The 20,511-nt window shown below is 42.1% G+C and overlaps 2 protein-coding genes across 4 annotated transcripts; both read right to left on the bottom strand.

Annotated features, from left to right (window-relative positions):
- Positions 1-1,606: 1,606 nt before the first annotated feature.
- On the bottom strand, positions 1,607-7,802 carry sike1 (suppressor of IKBKE 1). 2 transcript variants are annotated; one of them, XM_035382092.1, is made up of 6 exons: positions 7,650-7,802; positions 6,914-7,076; positions 6,671-6,776; positions 6,184-6,326; positions 5,263-5,376; positions 1,607-4,364 (listed from the first exon to the last, which is right to left on the bottom strand). In XM_035382092.1, the coding sequence occupies exons 2-6, from the start codon at positions 7,070-7,072 to the stop codon at positions 4,227-4,229; spliced, it is 660 nt and encodes a 219-aa protein (XP_035237983.1). In that variant the 5' UTR covers positions 7,073-7,076; positions 7,650-7,802; the 3' UTR covers positions 1,607-4,226. The 2 variants fall into 2 exon arrangements, with proteins under 2 accessions (XP_035237983.1, XP_035237984.1); XM_035382093.1 differs by having other exon boundaries at positions 7,655-7,677.
- A 635-nt stretch (positions 7,803-8,437) lies between these two features.
- Positions 8,438-20,435, bottom strand: LOC118207905 (F-actin-capping protein subunit beta). Of its 2 annotated transcripts, XM_035382090.1 has the most exons (10): positions 20,234-20,435; positions 18,471-18,560; positions 16,589-16,710; positions 16,082-16,195; positions 14,909-15,050; positions 14,678-14,794; positions 13,013-13,078; positions 12,159-12,235; positions 10,547-10,657; positions 9,508-9,594 (listed from the first exon to the last, which is right to left on the bottom strand). In XM_035382090.1, the coding sequence occupies exons 1-9, from the start codon at positions 20,234-20,236 to the stop codon at positions 10,555-10,557; spliced, it is 834 nt and encodes a 277-aa protein (XP_035237981.1). In that variant the 5' UTR covers positions 20,237-20,435; the 3' UTR covers positions 9,508-9,594; positions 10,547-10,554. The 2 variants fall into 2 exon arrangements, with proteins under 2 accessions (XP_035237982.1, XP_035237981.1); XM_035382091.1 differs by lacking the exon at positions 10,547-10,657 and having other exon boundaries at positions 8,438-9,594; positions 20,234-20,434.
- Between the last annotated feature and the right edge of the window lie 76 nt (positions 20,436-20,511).

Here is a 20,511-nt window from a genome sequence, read left to right on the forward strand (position 1 = left end):
AACCCTTGTGTTCGGTTTGGGTCAAGTTGACCCGTTTAAAGTTTTCGTAAGAGAAATAGCACTTTTGAGAGATGTATTTTATAACCAATGACTAAATCAGTGTTAATTGTTTCTTATTTGATTTTATTTGGTGTTCCTCATCCGTTTGCTTTTTGTCTTTTGTGGTTTCTTTGATTGAAAATTAAAGGTAATCAAGAATGTCAGCTCAAAGCAATAAATATCAATAATCTACTGCATGAAAACCATGTTTCGTTGTCATTTTTCACAGATAAACATGATTTATGCCCCCACACCTCCAATATAGTAGATTTATATAAATCACATCTTATTAAATTACACTTTCTTAAAAAAAATGTGATCTAAGATGACCATCATTAACCAAATGTATCGTTTGGAATTGAGATAAAGGTAATATATATTGAGTGATTTTGCATACATTTTATTTCTGTATTGTTTCAAAATCCCAATGTATCTGACCCATGTTGTTTCACATGTGCTAATAAGTAAACAGAACACAGTGGTTAATGAGAGATTTGCATGTACGGTGGCTCATTTTACTCGTATGCATTATAGGTTTACAGAGTCAGAAGAAATGGCTATTTTTAATAATGCAGATGGGCTCCCTCTTGGACTCAACAGGTAAACAGGAATGACTGGGCCACAGACACGCAGGGAATCTGTCCAAAATTTTGAAAGCACACCCCCAAATGTATCTCATTAACACATTTGCACAGCAATTGGACTAAAAGGGAAAATATAAAGGGTCAGATCCACATTTGCCAGCAGCTGTGCCACCATGTACTCGGCTCCTGGTGAATGGGTGAAGCCAAACAGGTGTGGGTTTGCTTACTACTTTGATTTGAGCCCCCCCCGGGAAAGCAAAGTTGTTGTTGTTGTTGTAAGATGTAGGTGTTGTTGGGCCAGTAGGGGGCGATCTTCCCTCTGGTCAAATAAAGCCCAGTACACCAGTGAAGTGACCTAGCAGTTGCTGTCTTTCAGATGAAATATTACAGCACGGACCTTACTCACTGCGCTCAGAAACACAACACCTATTATAAAGAGGAGGGGTTCTACTGGTGTTCTGGCTAAATTTTTAACCGGCTACCTAATCCCCCCCCCTCCCCCCTCCAATTTAACTGGCTAAAATTGTTTTCTCCCTCTCCACCATGTGTAGTGAGTGATGCACATTCGTGGTGGCTGAGGTCGTCATTTTTGGGCATTCGTATTTTTCAAACATAATGTAACCTTACATGTGCAATATGGCAGTGTCTACCAATGTATATGAAATTACACATTAATGGGCTACAAGTCACACGTGGGGGAAAAAATAATGATGACATCTTGTTCAATGGACATTAAGAGCAAATTAACCATTGCCATAGACAGCAATAGCTGCTGTGCACATGCAGCTGTTTGGAACAGGTAGTAAACAAAAACAGAAACAGGCAGGTAAAATGAGGGCCAGGTACTTGCAAAGTGGAGTCTACAAGAGGCTCATCCATTTGCAGCCATGGTCCATGTTTGTGAGGACGGTGGGAGCAGATGACAGAAATTATGTTGACAGGATGGACAACAGGCACATTCACACTAAGAAAGAAACACTAGATTTTTTTCTCAGGATTTCTACTTTATTAGTTGAATTTCCAGTTTAAACGCTATCGAAACAGAATAAATACTGTAGGAATCCAAGTCTACACCCAGTGGTCATATCAACTTTGGTCATGACCTAGCTGTCATATAAAAAAAGTGCACAAATATACAAAACAATATACATTTCCAACTCGCCTAATAAACTAAAAAAAAGTGGTGTCTTCCCCAACTGTCATTCCATCAACAAAACTATAATTTCTTCAGCATTGTCTCACGGTCCTGAACCCAAGGATCTTTGTTCAGTTTCAATTCTTGTGATTCAAGTGATAATCATTTTAATATTTTCATCTTAAAAGTTCAAAATCTAATCACATAGGAAAACTAAAAGTACGCTGCATTAGCTTTATTATGCTAGTTATAGGAACAGATGAAATGCTAGCAAATTGGACTTCCAGCATTTGTGATTTGAATTATTGGAAAGTGTCACATATTTTAAAAATCTCTCAATCAAATTGTTCATTCCTGTTCATATGAGACCGTATCACACCAAAGTTGCTTTAGAACTGTGAGCCAACAAAAAACCAGACAAGTTCACTAATTTTAAGCAAACCTGGTAAAATATCCTGAACATACAAAATGTTACCCATATTGAACTGGCTGTGCCTGCATTGATAAAATAATCAACTATTACACAACTCCACAGATTCTAGAAGGGTTAGAGTTGGACATGCTTTGAGTGGCACAGATACTGCAAGGCAGTGTAGTAACAGTTTTGGGTCACTGGTATCAACTGGGCACATTACCAAAGGTATACAAGATATAAAGACTGTATAATAATCGGTTTTTTATAAGACCTAGGACTGATGTTTGTCATGTGGCAAACTGAAATATTAAAAATACACTGGCTTAAAGGATAGGCATATACATTTTAGTTTGTACTGCTTTTGTGGCAGTCACTGCAAGGGCTCTACAGTGCTCCCATTTTAAGAGCATTTGCTCCTGAAAATAGATGTGCGCTAACTGGGAAAAAAATAATGTAGGAGCACATCTACTAATTGGGATGCATTAGTGCGCTCCTAAATCTTTCAACCTAAGAGCACGTGTCCCTCGGAAAAAAAATGTTAGAGTAAGAGCCCTGCAGGGTGTGACAGCAGCCATTTTCTTCCCGGTCACGTCTGCTTTCTTAAAATGGAAGTGAAGCTCTCGTTAACAGAAGAACTACGAAACGTCCCTCTCACTCAGGCGACAAGGTCATGCATCTTGTATTTTCCCACAGCATCACCTCAGCAAAATCTGCCATTAAAAAAAGTGATATAGCCAAACATTACTGGCGGCAGTTAGATTTCTGTAAGAGATTGTGCTTTATTTGTGTAGAACCACATTAAGGCTGTAATGTGAGTATTAATGTGTATCGGGATTCTCGATCTTCACAGTTCATGCGCTCCATAAAATGCTCTTTATATTTTGCCCTCCCCCACCATATGACGCTTAAAAACAACTGTGCATCCTTCTAAAAAAGGACAGTGTTCCATTAAGCAACGCACCGAAAATAACAAATATCTAGTAGTTTTCCCACGACAACCAAGAAAGGTTTACTTCTCACGTCAAGTACCAAGCTGTATGGTACAGAGAGATATTGACTTTAATTACAATTACTTATAACAGTACTTGGGCAAATTATTTACACATTAAAAGTAAAGACACTGAAACTACCTGTACAGTAAAAACCAAAAAGTGAATGTGGTCTGCAGATTGGACAGCTATGCTCATTTTCAGCTTATTTTTCTCGTTTAAAATGATTGGTTTGGTAAATTGGCAGGTTATGATTGATATGCTGGATAAGGACACAATGTAACTGTTCAAAGGCCTCTATGTTCCAGGTCTCAGAATGGTAGTCCACATGGGAGCTCACTGGATGTTTTTTTTTCCTGATTTTTGAAACTCAAAATTAGATGCAACGGTCCAGAACTGGGACCTGCACTCATACAGAGAGACATTTTCATATTGAAACCAATTGTGTTACAACCAAAATGGCATAAAGGAGCATAAATACATCAGACAAAAGACACTTCCATACTAAATATAATAACACGCTTATGTAAATTATGGGTAACTCTGATGTTCTTAGTGCTAGGAAACAAAGATGTCACTTATATTCCAAGATGAAAAAATGCCGTCAGGATTTTAAGCAAGTTTCAAAGCTTAAACAGTAGAACAATGTCCAATTAATTTTTCAACATTTACCATTTAAGACAGACCGAGAAACCAAGAGGTAGCAACAATCCAAGATAAGACAACTGCTGTATGAGTAATATTCTTTTTGTGAAAGTGAATTTCTTCCTTACAAAATTAAAGAATCCTTTGTTGGTATTTTCACTCAGTTTCACTGGGGGGGGGGGATCTTAGTGAAGGGGGTAAACTTCAGTCTTCAAAAACCAGCCTAGTCCCTGGACCGCTGGGATACTTTGGAAAAATAACCAATACGGAGCTATCAAGGGAAAATAAACATCTTTTCCGGACGCGGTTCTAAACCCGAGTAACCGAGGGCAGGAAGGACGTCAGGCTAAATGGCCCTTGAAGAACTGGAGTGACTCACTGTGCCCACTACGCTCAAAACTCCGCCCACTGCTGCCCAACTACTCTGCCTCGGGCTTGGGGTCCGGCTCAGGCTGCTGGGCCTGGGTCTGGGTCTGGGTCTGGGCTACTTCCTCCACCTGTGGCTTCAGGGAGCTCTTGCTAATGGACAGAAGATCTCGCAGTTCCTTGTTTTCAATCTGCACACCAAAAAAAAAAAAAACAACACGACCAAGCACAGGAGAGCACAAAATGAGCGTGTGCGTAACATCACAAAACTACGGTATTTTTTTAGTTTAATCAACTCATGCCCAGATCTTCATATACTGCTGAAAATTTGAAGGCCTGATTTACTAGGACCTTTAGCGTGGGCAAGACCTTTAGCATGGGCAAAACCTTTTAGCACACGCAAAGCCAATAACATGACCAACGATTGGTCACGGTATTTGTTTTGCAACAGTCATTGGTGGTGTTATTAGATTTGTGTGTGCTAAAAGGTTTTGCACTTGCTAAAGGTCTTAGTAAATCATGCCCTTAGAGTACTGCATTTAATGATCGTCAACTCATAAAAACCAGAAGAGCAGTGAAGTATGAATCCAAGGTATGAAAGATTAAGAACAAAATACACGTTTGACATTTCATAGTTAGTATTCCACCTTCTGATGTAACACCAATGCATTTAAATGTTTTTTTGGGATCAGACTAGTTAAAAGTGATTTGTTTACTAACCTATAGCTCAAGTGAGCACAAGCTGATACTGAAAGTGCGTGTGTATTCTGGATTAAACTCATTAGTCAAAGCAATAAGAAGCTGAAGATGGCAGCTGGTTGATGTACTAACAATAATATGTAAAGTAGAGGCCATTTCAAGTGAATTAATGCACCGTAACCAGATCCAGAAAACAGGTACAAATCAGTTAAAATAAAGTCAAGACTGCCTAAATTGCATGTCCTGTACTCTGCATGATACGTTTTAAAGTTACTACGTGCCGCATATTGATTCGACTGCAAAATTTACGTGAACCCGACAATCCCAAGATGTAGCAGGATGTTACACTAAGAGCACACATTTTGACTTGCAAAGATACGAGCGCTTTACCTCCAGCTGGGCTAGCCGCTCCCTCACGGTGCAGTAGTGCTGGTCATCCACCTGGACGGCTTTCCGCATCACCTGTCCCATCTCACATATACGCTCCAGCTGATTCTGCACCTCCTGGGGAGCGGGGGGGGGGTGGGGGGTGGGGAGAGAAGAAAGCAATGTATGATGAAGACACAGATTTCAGATGGTGGGAGGGCAGAAAACGAACAACACATTAAACAACTTTTCAGTCATCACACACATACACATGTACATCTTTTTCTTTGTATTATCTATCTGCTCAGCAGGTGATGTTACATTTACAAACCTTTAATCTTGTCTGCTGTCCCTTTACATAGGTAAAGTACATTAAAATAAAATGGCAAAGAACCACCTGTGATCGGAACATGCAACTTTCTGTCAAAAAAAACAAATTCCCTCACTAGGACAAGCTGTTCAATGCATGCACTTATTTCTGGCAATCAATCACAACACTATCATAATCCTTGTAATCCAGCGTTGTCACAGGGTTCCCACTGTTTTAAAGATATTCATTTCCAGGACATTTTATGTGAGCAACACCTGTAATATATAGAGCAGTGGTAACCAACCCAGTTCCTGGAGATCTACCATCTTGTAGGCTTTCATTTCAACCCTAATTTGGCACACCTGACTCCACTATTTAGCAGCTCAGTGAGATCTCTAGCAGTTGACTGAGGTGTGCTTTGTAAGGGTTTGGAAAGAAAACGTAAATGACAATAGATCTCCAAGAACAGGGTTGGATACCACTGATATAGAGGCACAGATCGTGATTGCGGTCCGGGGGGGTGGGGGTGGATTTTCAATCACGGCACGGAAAACCCAATAAAAAAATCTCTTGGTTTTCCAGGACATGTGGGAACCCCCGTGTCACCAAACCATGACGTGAGAGACAGCAGAGACCTTGGCGTGGTCCTCATGCAAGCTGAGCACGGGCCGGGTGTCCATCTCTTTCTTGTCCTTCATCAGCTGCAGCATCTGCTTGCGGTACCGGCCCATGATCAGCTCCAGCGCGTACTGATGCTCCTCCAGAGACAGCCACAGCTCTGGCACAGGAAGACGCGGACGGGTTAATTTCATCGTTACCGCCAATGGTGACACCATCACAAATATGGCATTCTGTCCATTCAGGAATGCATTGAGCAAATAAATCGGGAGTCAATCGGAATACGAGCTTCACTGATCGATTCTGAACTCGATCAAATCGATCGCTCATTCCGAATCTTCTTCAGCCTGACGCGAGTCGCGTGGAAACCTGAACGAGCCCTTGTTCTGCTAATGAAGCACTTAAGAAAACCTGTGTCTCACAATAAATCGCATGCAAGGAAACACAGGAGTAATGAGACAGGTCGATATATCAATGAAAAGGACAAAAAATGAGTAATCTCACCTCTGTTCTCCTGCTGTAGCTCTTTAATCTGGGTATTCTCTTGGGTCAGCAGAATGTGCGGCTTGTACTTGGAGAACTCCTTCAGTTCAGAACTGTCCTCCTGGTACTGAGAATACAGTACAAATCCCCAATTACTCATCTATACTTAGATACGGCTCTTCTTAACCGACGCTGTTATAACCTGCAACTCGACACGTTTTTGACAACAGGTACTACTACTTCTAGGTCTAATGTGCTTCTTACCTTGTCTGGCAGCGCGTTCCCCACCTCCCTCATGCTGTGAACTCTCTGGCTCAGCGCTCCCGACTGCTCGATCAAACTCTCCGCCGCCGTGTCGTGCTCTTTGAGCCGTTCGAGCAGTGTGCGGGCATCGCCCAGCACTTTCTCTAGCGTGCATGTCATCGCTCTGTTGGTAGGCAACCACACTTGAAATTAGTTAGGCCTAAATTCTTTCAATGAGCTCTCCACAATTTCGCAGAATGAACATTAGTTGATTAGCCAAGCAATGAAAAGCTTTCACAAAAACGCGAAGCCGACTGAAACTAAGTATGCAGTTCCATGTGCATATTCTGAACGGAAACGAACGGCTACAGCTGTCGTACTGTGGGTGAGCATTGGTTTCGGTTTTAGTCAGGTATCTAACAACAGACGATACATGCGGAATTCAAATAGCCAGTGCCCAATTGTTACCTGGCAAGAAGATAAATATAGACAACATATTTAAGCTTATTCAGCTAATATAACTTTTAAAATGAGAACTTCGACCCTAACTAGACTAGACTAGTTGGCTAGGAATGTCAAAAACCTAGCGAGCCTAAGCAAGTCTAATATACCTAGCGGTACTTTTCGTGTATTATTTTCAAGTGTGCGATATTTTCACATCATATAATCGTACATTACTACGGCTTCTGTAGAGAAAACAAAACGAAGTAGCGTTCTATAACTGAAGACGAAAACAATAAATGAAAGTAATTCATACCCCACCAGTTTGTGTCCTCTCAGAATCCGGAAAGGCGCCGTTGTTCTACGTCACATCCGCTTCGTAGGACTATGTTTACATTCGTTCTATTTATTTTTGACTGGCTAGTTGTTATTCATACGTTTTAACATATTTTTCCAGATCTGAAAGTTGATCATATCATAAACAATAAGCCAAACGGATTTAAAGAATAAAGCCCCAAGCTCGATCCCTCATTCAAAAAGCTTACGATATCTTGTAACTGAAGGTATACAAACAGTTCAAGGTTAGTGGCTTTGAACGTACAAACATATTTTTAGTTTTTGGGAGTTTATAGGTTGACTATACTTTTTCGGATAATTGTTGCTTTTCCAAGTCAGGTATTGACAGTGGTTCCATGATAATAATACTTGGCGATGGATTACAAACATAACAGAAACTAGGACCTACAGCTGATTAAGATGAGATGGAAATACTTAACTTTAGTCGTTCCAAGTTTAGTCACTCACACCTATTCACCAAGTTGCAGCTTTGCATATACACTGCATGCGTAAATTTTGACACATGCATGAGAAGGGTTCAAGACATCAAGTGAATATCGTTGATAATGTATTTTATTTCACCTTGCGTGTTGTCTTCCGTGACCATAATACCGCCATTGTTCCAGAAAATGTAAAAAGAAATTCTCCAATCACACGGCTGTTTAATGTAATTATAATTACTACATGTCTTATGTTTTTTAATTACTCTGAACCAGACTCCACATAGAACATGTTCCAGGCAACATGAAGGAGACAATGCAGGCCAGGTCTATTGACCACCTTATAAGTTTTAATCGTGCTGGAGGCTCTAATACAACATGAACTGTAAGCTTTACAAAAAAAAAACAAAAAAACAAACAACTTAAAAATATAACCAAAATAATAACAAACAAAAAGCTTCCTGCAAGACAGAAACAGAATCCACGACCCCAAAAAAAAAACAGAAAAGGGAGAGAGGGATGAGAAACGACAAGGTAATAAACAAATCTGTTCATTCATTCTCCCATCTTCCCGTCTCCATGTCTGCCCCCCTTCCTGAAGCCTCAGCGTAAAACGACAGAGGGACACAGCACCAACCGCTGCCCCATAAAAACAATTATGATGATAATAAGAGTAATAGCAATAGCATCAATAAAAAGCCAGTGAATGCCTCCCCAACCTCTTTACAGAAGAGTAACAAATATATTTATTACAGGGAGATGGGGGGGAGGGGGACAGAGATAACACCAATATTACAATATATATATAATCAATATAAGAATAGAAAATAAATAGTTGCTGAAAATGATAACCAGTACTTATCAGCACAATCCCCCACCCAGCCCTTGCTTTAGTCAGCCATTTTGATTGCATTCCCCTTCCGCTTAACCTTGAAAAAGAGGTAGGGTGTAGGGCAGAGGGGTGGTTCTTTTGTAACGTGCCCTTGTGAAAAGCCAACAGTGAAAGAGCTTCAGGGGTTATCAACATTGTTGTCAAAATGTATATCATAATTAACAATCATAACACTAATATTCATAACAGTAACAACATGGAGAGTGGATGTCGAAGATTTTTTTTTCGAAGGTGAGATGCTTCCAGGAGAGAGAGAAAGGGAACAATCTGGAAAATTAAATGCCTTTTCTTTTGATTTCAGACCGACGAACAGAGTGTGCAGCACTGAGACAGAGAGACAGAGAAAAAGGGAGTGATGGAGCGAGTGAGTGAGCGAGACAGAAACAGAAAGGGACATGGGGATGTGGGGAGTGAAATGGAAGAAAGATGCAGAAAGGAGGAGAAGGAGAGAGAGAGAGAGAGACAAAGAGAGAGAGAGACAAAGAGAGAGAGAGACAGAGAGCATCTAACTCTGTTGCTTGCGTTTGAGTGCCTCCATTAGGTCATTCTTCAGGGCTTCCTGCTTCGACTTGTCAGCCATTGTCTGAACGCTCCTGAAAGGAAGAAGAAGAGAGTCGGTCACCTTCCGTTAAAAAAAGCGATTCAACGTTAACCACGGCCTTGATGACTCACTGTTAGAGACTGGCAGAAGGCGAGAAAGAGGAGTTTTACATCTGTGTTGTACAACTCCAAACGATTAGATACAGCGAAAAAGCATCAAAGCGAGAGGAAGGAAATGTGAGTGAGAGTGAGAGAAAAAGCAAGAAGTAATCTGCTGGCTTTAGAAGATGAGAATATCAACTATCAATGGCCACATATATGACACATAATTTCCTTTTCCATGCAGGCAGGTTCAAACCTAAGAGGAAAAAAATCCATTCAACCTGCACTCCTTTTAGTAGGTGTAAAGGGGCATTCTGTGAGTGACTCTTCTGTTAGCTGGGGTCATATCAGTATCACAGTGCTTTTCAATCAACAACCAACATGCAGAAAATCTCAGCCAAGCTGCTTTAGTACTGTCAGTAACCTCTCTGCAAAACCGAGGTATCGACTGTTTAGATTAAGTTTACACTGACTTCAAACTGGCATTGTGTCGGTAAGTCCATCCTCCGTGCACACGCACACGCACACGCACACGCACACGCACACACGCACACGCACACACGCCTTATACTGTGCCCACATTCAGGGATCGTGATGTACAGATTCTAATCTCTAATTAGACAGACATCATGGACATCAGACATCCATGGAATCTACACACCATAATCCCAGGGAAGAACCCCAATAAACTCGCCGACTCCATCCCCCTAACCCTCCAGCGAGTCACACAAAACTCCTCAAATCCACAAGCACAATCCCTCATACACTCGTAAGTCACGGCTCGTGAAGTCAGTGATGGCATACAGACATGGTGACCCTCGCCTAGTGCGCCAGGGTCATGCCAAAGTCATGCCCAACCCATGCCAGCACACAGCCCCGTGCCCGAGCTCGCTCAGGCTGTACCTCCAGCCCTACTCGTCGGCCTCAATGTAGATCTGCCGCTGGGTGAGGACCTGAGACAGCTCCTTCTGGAGCTGCCGGTACTTTTGATTATCGGGCAAAGAGTCAATAGATCTGGAGCACAGGGAGTGAACAGAGGGATGAAAGGAGAGGGGGAACGAGGAGGGGAAACAGGAGAGAAAGAATGTAGAGAGATGAGGAGAGAGGCAAATTAAATGGAAAAAATGGGGCAGGCACGAAAAGGAAGGAAGTACAAAAGCAAAACAATTTTGTACGAAATGCAGAAAACAGAGTAGTAGGATGTGATCAAGCGTAAGACAAAGAGATGAACTTCTAGGTTACAGCTATTGTATCTATACAGTCTCTCAGTTCCTTATCTGTAGGAGGTTATTATAACACAACAGTCCTCTAAATCATGGCTGCTCAACCATGTTCCTGGTGATATTCTATCCCATTCCTGGAGATATACCATCCTGTTCCTGGAGATATACCATCCTGTTTCTGAAGTTATACCATCCTGTTTCTGGAGATATACCATCCTGTTTCAGGAGATAAACCACCCTGCTTTCATTTCAACCCTAATTTTCCACAAACCTGATTCTACTACTTAGCAGTTCAGCTCTCTAGCTGTTGAATGAGGTGTGGCTATGTCAGGGTTGGAGTGAAACCCTACAGGACAGTAGATCTCCTGGAACAGGGTTGGGCAGCCCTGGTTCAGAGGACTGTTGAGTTATATAACAGCCTCCTCCAGATAAGGAACAGAGAGACTGTATATGTACAATAGTTGAAGGAACCTAAATTAACTGGTTTGACATTGTCTGAAATAAGGAAACGTTCATGTTAACCTGAACCTGTGGGGGGCAGCACACAGATGTGAATGGTACACGTTATGACACTGAAAAGAAAGGAGGTTTCCCCAATTTCACCCAAATAAAGTGTCCCAAGCCACACTGCACTGTAAAAGCAATTCATGAACAGTCTTTAAAAACTGTGTCCATTGTCATGACAGATGCTCTTCTTATCTGTTCAATGCTTTCAATTTCCAGGGAACATTTAGAAGTTGCTGGTTAATGCTCACCGTCAAAAAGACACAATGCACTATATATGTACTATATAAAACACACCGTACACACTATGTGTAGCCAATGCAGTACACTCCTGGCAGTGCATTTCAATATATTTAACAGCGTGTAGCAGTTTAGTCTAATGAGAATCTGAGGTTTTTTAAACAAATCCAACAATATTTCATACAGTCAAATGATAAGGTTCTACAGAGTACTATAAAACAGAATAAATTAGAGAATGATACTTGCACACTTGATATAATGCTCCAAGATTAAAGTTTTAATCCAGCAACAGTGTTAACGTTTCAGCTATAGCAAGTTTTCATCATTATGGATATAATCATTATTTTGATATAATCTTGGAGCATTACATCAAGTGTGGGAGTCTCATTCTTTCATAACTTCTACTCTTTTGACTTCAGCTATTGTGTTGGTGTCTGTGCACGTGCATATCTTTGGACATTTCAATATATTCTTCATGGTACCATACCCAGCAGTCCAATACTAATGTCATATTAATACAGTGCAGTGAGGCATTATACAGTCTGTACCTCAGTCCATTAACAATGTCCTTGGTCTTCCCAAAGTAGATCTCATTTAGGGTGGAGCGAATCTTATTCTCCATATCCTATCAGAACAAAAAAAAAACAGAACAATGTAACGTGATATGTTGCAGATTCAGGAAGTATCTGCTTTACCTGATAACAGCAAAAATTAACCGTGACAGAAAAAAAGCCTAACTACTGTATTGCAGTATAACAAATGGCAATGCATCAGACCTGGGTTGAATACATATTTGTTTTGGATTCAAATACTTTGCTACGAATCTTTACTGATCGTGTCTGGTGTACTGGAACCAATGAAGTACCCTCAAAAAGTGCAAACCCTGCCTTCTGGTCATATTGGCAGGCTCAATTACACCAGGCAAGATCAACAGAGCACAGAAAAGTATTTGAATCCAAAACAAATACGTATTTGACCCAGGTCTGCAGTACACGTGTCCCGTTATAGGTCAGAGAACGGCATTGTGTTTGATGTGCCCAGGAACAGACTCGGGAACCCCAAAGGATGAGACGGCAACAGCGGGTCCAATTAGTGACCACTTATTAACCAATGAGCACACAGGGAGAATGTTTCCTGGGCAGTCCAAGAGAAACTTCCTGATACATTCATCTTTAGTGTCAACAATCATAAACTCAATATGTTGGGTCACTCCCATAGAATGTACCCACCAATTCATCATAAACATCATCGTAAAAATCTGAAAATGGACTCTTGAGACTGAAGGAATTGGGACACTACTGTTGTAAAGCCTGAGCGAGATATATGGTTGTGAATATAAACTACAACCCCCAGAAGAGGAAAACGCACAACTGAACTGAAGAGAGAACTGTCAGGCGCTCACCTCCACCAGGCGGCCAATGTTGGCGATGTGAGGGGAGGATTCTCCCACCGTCTCATCTTTCTCCATCTAAAGGAAAGAAGGGGGGAGCAGGGGGAAACCAGTGAGTGGAGGGGATAAAATGAACATTTACGACATCGTTATAATGCAGAGGTCAATTTGCAGTACAGTCAGCCTCATATAAAAAAAAGCTATAAATGAAACCTCTATAAATATATGTATACAGAGAAAAACAAAACCCAAACCTTCACATAATCTTTCAACATGTGGCGACATGACATAATGGCAGACAGCGAAATAAAACAATCAGACCAAAAAGAAGGAAAAATAAAAAGAGTAAAACCTTGTTCAACTCTACTACGACCCAATGATTCAGAGTTAATTAATGGCAGCCAATTATTATAAAGTTTTATTACACCATAACGGATCTATTCAGCAATGCACTTGTAAAATAAGGATTTTTTATAATGCAGAGCAATGCTTCATTTTTAGTACCTCATTACAGCCATTTCAAGATGCTAATGACCCATAGGGCTCATATATATTCCTAACAAGGAGACCGATCACTGCAGCAAGTTTGAAACTGTAGAAAATTCCCTTCTTTTTTGTGAGAACGGAACATTTTTAAAAACAGAATTCAAGTTCTATTGCACCACTGTGTATTTTGATTAGACCAGTGATGATTTAGGGCCGGATTGTTGATATAGCTGACTTCAAATTTCAGTAAAATACCATCAATCCTTTTGAGAGCATTTTCATGACAGGACATGCTTCTGCAAGCTCACTAGCCCAAGGCTCATGGCTCAAAATCTAATGGTTTTTTTTTTTTTTTTTTTTAAAGCTCCTGTTGGTTTTATTTCTATTCATAATGTTGGGGAAGCCAGTACGGCAGGCTTGTTCTTCTTGAGGAGAGGGATCTACTGAATTTGGTTTCAAACATTTTAGTTCAGCTGGGGGCAGGATTTCTGATCATTTACTGCAGCTGTCGGTTGGAGTGCCTTCTCTATCACTCAGCCTGAACTGGAAAAAAAATGGCACAAAAAAAAATTATTAAAACTAGCAAATAAAACAGGGTGCCTCGGAACCCTGGCGATTGTCTGCTAATAAGTTCTCTGTGACGATAACAGAGGCGGACATATATACTGTGTAAAAAAAACTTTTTCATTGCGTGTCTGTGTAACAGATGCCTGTCGTGTCTGGACATGCAGGCTTGCTTTCTTGATACGCAGGTGGGAGGCATAACCTCTCCTTTTACCCTTTAAGTTCTGAGATCACAAGTACGGGATTAGAATGTTCTCAACTGAACACTCTAGTGCTGATGTAACAGTCACTGCTGGTGATTGAAAGAAATGGAGTTCCAGAACACTGAATTTTGAAGAAAATAAAAAAAACATTCCAAAAAGTCTACTTGTCAAAGGTTTAAAGATATTCAGAATTCCTATTTGGCAAGCGTGATGCTTTCATCTGCCTGGCAAAACCCCTGGTCAGCACAGTCAGAGAGCACACAGGCTTCACCAATTCCCCGTCCAAATTCCCGCTCCCTCAGTTAGTAATCAGTGTAATACCAGTCCAGCTGATGGGAGAGAGCACTCTGATGCAAAATGGCCGCCGTGCTTCACCCTGCTTGGCGCTACGCATGGGTTGGCGAGTTAGTCCCAGTCGGGTTACCTGTCGGGTAAGGCTGCCCCCCAGGTTCATGGTACCAGACCCCGTCTTGGTCGTCTGGAGCCACAGCATCACAGTAGAGGTGAGCTTGTAGTGAGCCGTTCGCCCGCTGGACTTCTCCTGTGCGTAAAAAACAAAACAAAAAAAAAAGGGGGGGGAGGGATTAAAAACACCCGTCGCACTGAAACACAGCGAGAGCCCCGTCCGTCTGACACCCCCTCTGATCCCCCTCACCTGCACCTCCACCACGTGGATGGAGTCCCAGCAGCCTTTGATCTTCTTGGAGCCGTCCCCGGCCTTCTTGATCAGGATGACACCCGCGAAGCCGTGATCCAGGTCCCACAGGTACACGGAAGACACGCCCCCCTCAAAGTACCTGCCGAGAAGGGCGGGTCCGACGGTCAGTAAACAGCACACAGGACAGCACGGGTCCACACGACCGTTATAAATGAAACGTGTCCTTTTCCATGCTACCTTTCTGTTTGCCAGTGTACCACAACTCAGCCCCTTCCCCAGACCACTAGCACATCTCTATAATCGTTAGCTCTAGCTGTGCTGCTCATTTTCCCCAACAGGCTTAACTAGTTCACAGACCATCCCAGGTTTTCACATTTCCAGTCTCAGAATATTTCCCTCCCAACCTCTGGGGTTACTGTTGCTCTTCACCCTGATTCATGCACTTCATGTTCTCTGGTTGTAAGTTGCACTGGATAAATTCCAGTAATGTGGTGTGGTGTAACGTAGGTATACCACAGGTATACTCACAGGTCTCTAGACTGGTATACTCACGAGTATATGTACTGCTATACTCACAGGTCTCTGTACTGGTGTACTCACAGGTCTCTGTACTGGTATACTATACTCTACTGTGAGTATAATCACAATTATACTTACAGGTCTCTAGACTGGTATACTCACGAGTATATGTACTGCTATACTCACAGGTCTCTGTACTGGTGTACTCACAGGTCTCTGTACTGGTATACTATACTCTACTGTGAGTATAATCACAATTATACTTACAGGTCTCTAGACTGGTATACTCACGAGTATATGTACTGCTATACTCACAGGTCTCTGTACTGGTATACTCACAGGTCTCTGTACTGGTATACTCTCAGGTATATGTACCGGTATACTCACAGGTATATGCACTACTATACTCACAGGTATACTCACAGGTTTATGTACTGCTATACTCACAGGTCTCTGTACTGGTATACTCTCAGGTATATGTACCGGTATACTCACAGGTATATGCACTACTATACTCACAGGTATACTCACAGGTTTATGTACTGGTATACTCACAGGTCTCTGTACTGGTATACTCTCAGGTATATGTACCGGTATACTCACAGGTACATGCACTACTATACTCACAGGTTTATGTACTGGTATACTCACAGGTCTCTGTACTGGTCGAAGGCGTTGTTGGCCTCCACCTCTAGCTTGCGCAGTCGCGCGGACGGCATCGCGCCATCGTCAATTGGCGGCTCGTACTTATTACTCCAGGGGGACCTGCGGTACGCGACAGATTCATTAATGCATGCAAAGCGCAGTCCATAAGTGTGCGGACAGCGATGCAATTTTTTGTTTATTTTGGCTATGTACTCCAAGACACTGGATTTGAAATGAAATGATGAATATGAGGTTACATTGTAAACTGTCTTTAAAGCTTTAATTTAAGGGTACTGACATCCACAGCCAGTGATCCATGTAGGAATTACAGCCCTTATGCACACACACACACACACACACACACATACACACACACACACTCACACATACACACACACATCCATACTGTATATATCTAAAATTATTAACGGACCTTTCTTAAATGAACAAAATTGTGTTTGTATATCCCAGACTAATGTGTAAATATGTCCGTTTGTGCATCCAGAAACGGACCTGTAGGAATCTCCATCACGGTTGTAGTCGCAGAGCAAATAGTCCTTGCCCACTACTTTGTCACGAGCGATCTTCAGCGGCTGGTCCACAGAGGACAGCAGGTCTTCACACAGGGAGGGCACCTGAACACACAAACACAGCACACTAATATATATAACCCTATCCCTGACCCACACCAACACAGCACGCCAATATATATAACGCTGACCCACACCAACACAGCACACTAATATATATAACCCTATCCCTGACCCACACCAACACAGCACGCTAATATATATAACGCTGACCCACACCAACACAGCACACTCTGATATATATACTATCTTAAGGGCTTGCGTGGCCTGTGTTATCCTACATAACACACCAACCTACACCAACACAACACAATCAGAAACATATAACCCTAACCTGTACCAACACAGCACACTAATATATATAACCCAAGCCCTAACCCACACCAACACAGTACACTATGAAACATATAACCCCCTAACCCATACCAACACAGCACACACTAATATATCTAACCATAACCCAAACCCGCATCTACACAACACTCTGAAACATACAACTCTAACCCACACCAGCACAGCACACTCAGAAACATATAACCCTAACCCATACCAACACAGCACACACAAATATATCTAACCATAACACAAACCCGCATCTACACAACACTCTGAAACACATAACCCTAAGTTCCCTAACCCACACCACCACAGCACACTCTAATATGTATCACCCTAGCCCTAACCCACACCAACACAACACACTCTAATGTATATATATTATCTTAAGGGCTTGTGTGGCCTGTCTCAACCTAAATAACAGAGGAAGAGGGAGGGGGGGAGGGGTTCAGAATTACACACCTCGCTCAAGGTGAAAACACCCAGAAAATTTTTTCCCTGTCTTTCATCCCCCCCCCCCCCCACCCCCCAAACCCCACCTGACATTCTGTCAGTCTGTGCATAACTGAGCCACGCATTTTTCTTCCAGTGCCGACAAAACCGGCCAAAAAAGCAGGCAGGCATGACAGAACAGGACTGACACTGACCCAGAAGACATACAGAGAACAGAAAAAGCAGAACTAGTGGTGCAGTGAGAAAATGATCCTGACTGTTAACAACAAAAAAAAAGAAAGAAAACTAAAAGTGGGTCATCGGAGCGGAATGCAGAGATCAAACTGGCAGCTCAGGTAAAGGTGGCAAATTACTACGGTCAGAAATATTCAGGACTTAAGGAGAGGGAATGCAAAGACAAAGTAACATTATAGCATTCAGGAGACAGACAAATAGCAGACGAAATCGAGTAAAGACACGTATAAAAACGTGAAAGCAAACAGAAAATTTTTGATAGGCGTAGATCAATAGATCCGGTTTCTTCCCACAGTCCGAAGTCATGCAGGTAGGCTGATTGGAGACTCTAAAATAGCCCATAGGTATGCGTGTGTGAGTGAATGGTGAGCGAATGGTGTGTGTGCCCTGCGACAGATTGGCGGCCTGTCCAGGGTGTATTCCTGCCTCTCGCCCAAGGCATGCTGGGATAGGCTCCAGCGTCACCGTGACTCCGCCCAGGGTAAGTGGGTATAGATAATAGATGGATTTTATTTTTTTCAGTATCATCAACATATCCAATGAAAATACCAAAACCAACAATGTTCATGACACTGAAAAAATAAAAATGACTAATGTTCTCCTTTAGGGCACAGACACAGATTAAGCCTAGTCCTGGGCTAAATTCAATTTAAAATGGAGATTCTCCAGACGGAACTCGGTTTAGTCCAGGACTAAGCTTAATCCATGTCTGTGAAACCCGGCACTCAGTGGCTAAACTAATCTCAAAAAACTCTCCCTCAACTGACCAATCACTGACTCACCAGGTCGATGAGGTCACTGAGATTCTTCTCAATCTGCTGTGGCGGCAGACGTCTCATCAAGTCCAGGGCACAGTCCAACTGCTGGTCATTCTGGAACAAAAAAAAAAATGTACGCAAACTGAAAAATACTGTGACATGAACAACACCACCATCCATTTAACAGATCCTACCAATGCTGCAGATCCTGCTGAAGGCCACCAGTTATAGTTAACAAGACATCACTGGTCAAGAGTCAGCAAGCCTGCACCATATCAAGCAAATTACATCAAGATAAAGGCATTCTAAAATGTTGAACATACACTCAGATTTGCCAATTAAAACAAAAAAAAAAGATACACCCCCCCCCCCCATTCTCATACACTGGAAGGACAATCTAACAGATATCAGAAGCATTAATTATTTTCCGCACACCAATTGCATACACACACACACTCCACTTATTTCACTTACAAACAGAAGCACAGCCAAAACCAGAACAACCAAACCAGTCTGTACCGTACATCCACACTCGCGTCATGCAGACAGGCCCCAGGTAGTGTCAACTCACTCAGAGGTACGAGCACAACCCTCACCGAATCGCCTGCGTCACCCCTGCATTTCCCCAGTGTTAAAAAAGCACTCGTCTGCCCCTCAAGTAAACATTCTCAGCTGAGTAACATTGGGGAGTGGGGGGAAGTGTACAACTGTACATGTGCATTGTGTGTCTGTCTAGAGCACAAACCCATAATGAGGCTCAAGAGGGATGGACACAGAGGTGATTATATAGCTAAATTGAATGTGTTTTCTTCATAACAAATGCATAATATACTGAACACTTCATTTTGAGTTGTGGCAGCTTTATTAAGAATTATGTTCACAAATACACACCACGCCATAGTGCATTTTGGATTATTACTTGATACCAATTTAACTATTTTTATGTTTTCAACAAATAGATTTCATACTTTCTTACAACAGCAAGAAGACATAGTAAAAACAGGTGGAGGTTTAAAACATGGCCTGTCTAAATGGCCAAATAACATGAATTTCCAGCAACACCGACATACAGGCATTTCTACTTTTCTGTATAGTTGAAATCTCTTGGCTAATACAGTGTTGCATTTAATCAGTGTTCACCAGTCAGCTGCCACACTATCCGAGTTATGTGTCGGACAACAGAATATGTAACGAATATTGTAACAATAGCAACAACCGTCCACCAAAGTAAACAGTGTAACTCGTTGTTTGATCTCGTTGCAACTTGCAGCAATACAGTGCACAAATGAGACACTGATGCATACCACTGCCACGATAGCTGCTATTGCTTTTATAAGGTTGTAGATAAGTTAGCCTACCGACGTTAACCATATTAGTTAAATGCTAACTGCATTCGTCAAAATATGCAAGCAGTAGCTGGTCACAAAACTCGCTGCTGTTATCTGCTTGTGGACGCGCAATATCAAACTTTCTGCAAACATTCAACACCACCAGCTTCTGTAGCGTTAATAAACACGACTGACAACTACCTCGACAGTAAGACCTAGCCAGCATAAACTGTCGAGCTATCCATTGTAGCTGGTGAGGCAGTTAAGACACTAACAGCCCATGGTCTTTAACCATGCCAGCAATTTAGTGAAGCAGCGTTCACCCAAAAATGGTACGTTGCCGCGTCGCTGCACCCCATTTTAAAACTACTTAGGTAGCTAGCTAGTTGACGAGTTAGCTACTGAGCTAACTTAGCTTCCCTCCCCAAATCCTCCTCCTGTCCCATTTCCCGAATTTACCATGTCTGCAGCTCTCGGTGTCGCTCTCGGAAGTGAATGAATTCTGGCGCTTTGTTTAGCTTTTGTGTCGCTGATTTTGCACCGGCGCTCTTCGTTTTGTTATTATTTCGCCCCTTCCGACGAGCTGCTGTTTTCCTTCGCCTGTGCGTCCGAGCCCAGCCCTGTCAGCGAATTCACTTCCTCAACCGGGGGCATGAAGAGGGGGGCAAGCGGCTCATCTATATCCGGGTCACCACACTTGGTCGTTCTCAGCCAATCAGAGAGTAGTAACAAAGGCA

The sequence above is a fragment of the Anguilla anguilla genome, chromosome 11, assembly GCF_013347855.1.
Source record: "Anguilla anguilla isolate fAngAng1 chromosome 11, fAngAng1.pri, whole genome shotgun sequence".
Lineage (NCBI taxonomy): Eukaryota > Metazoa > Chordata > Actinopteri > Anguilliformes > Anguillidae > Anguilla > Anguilla anguilla.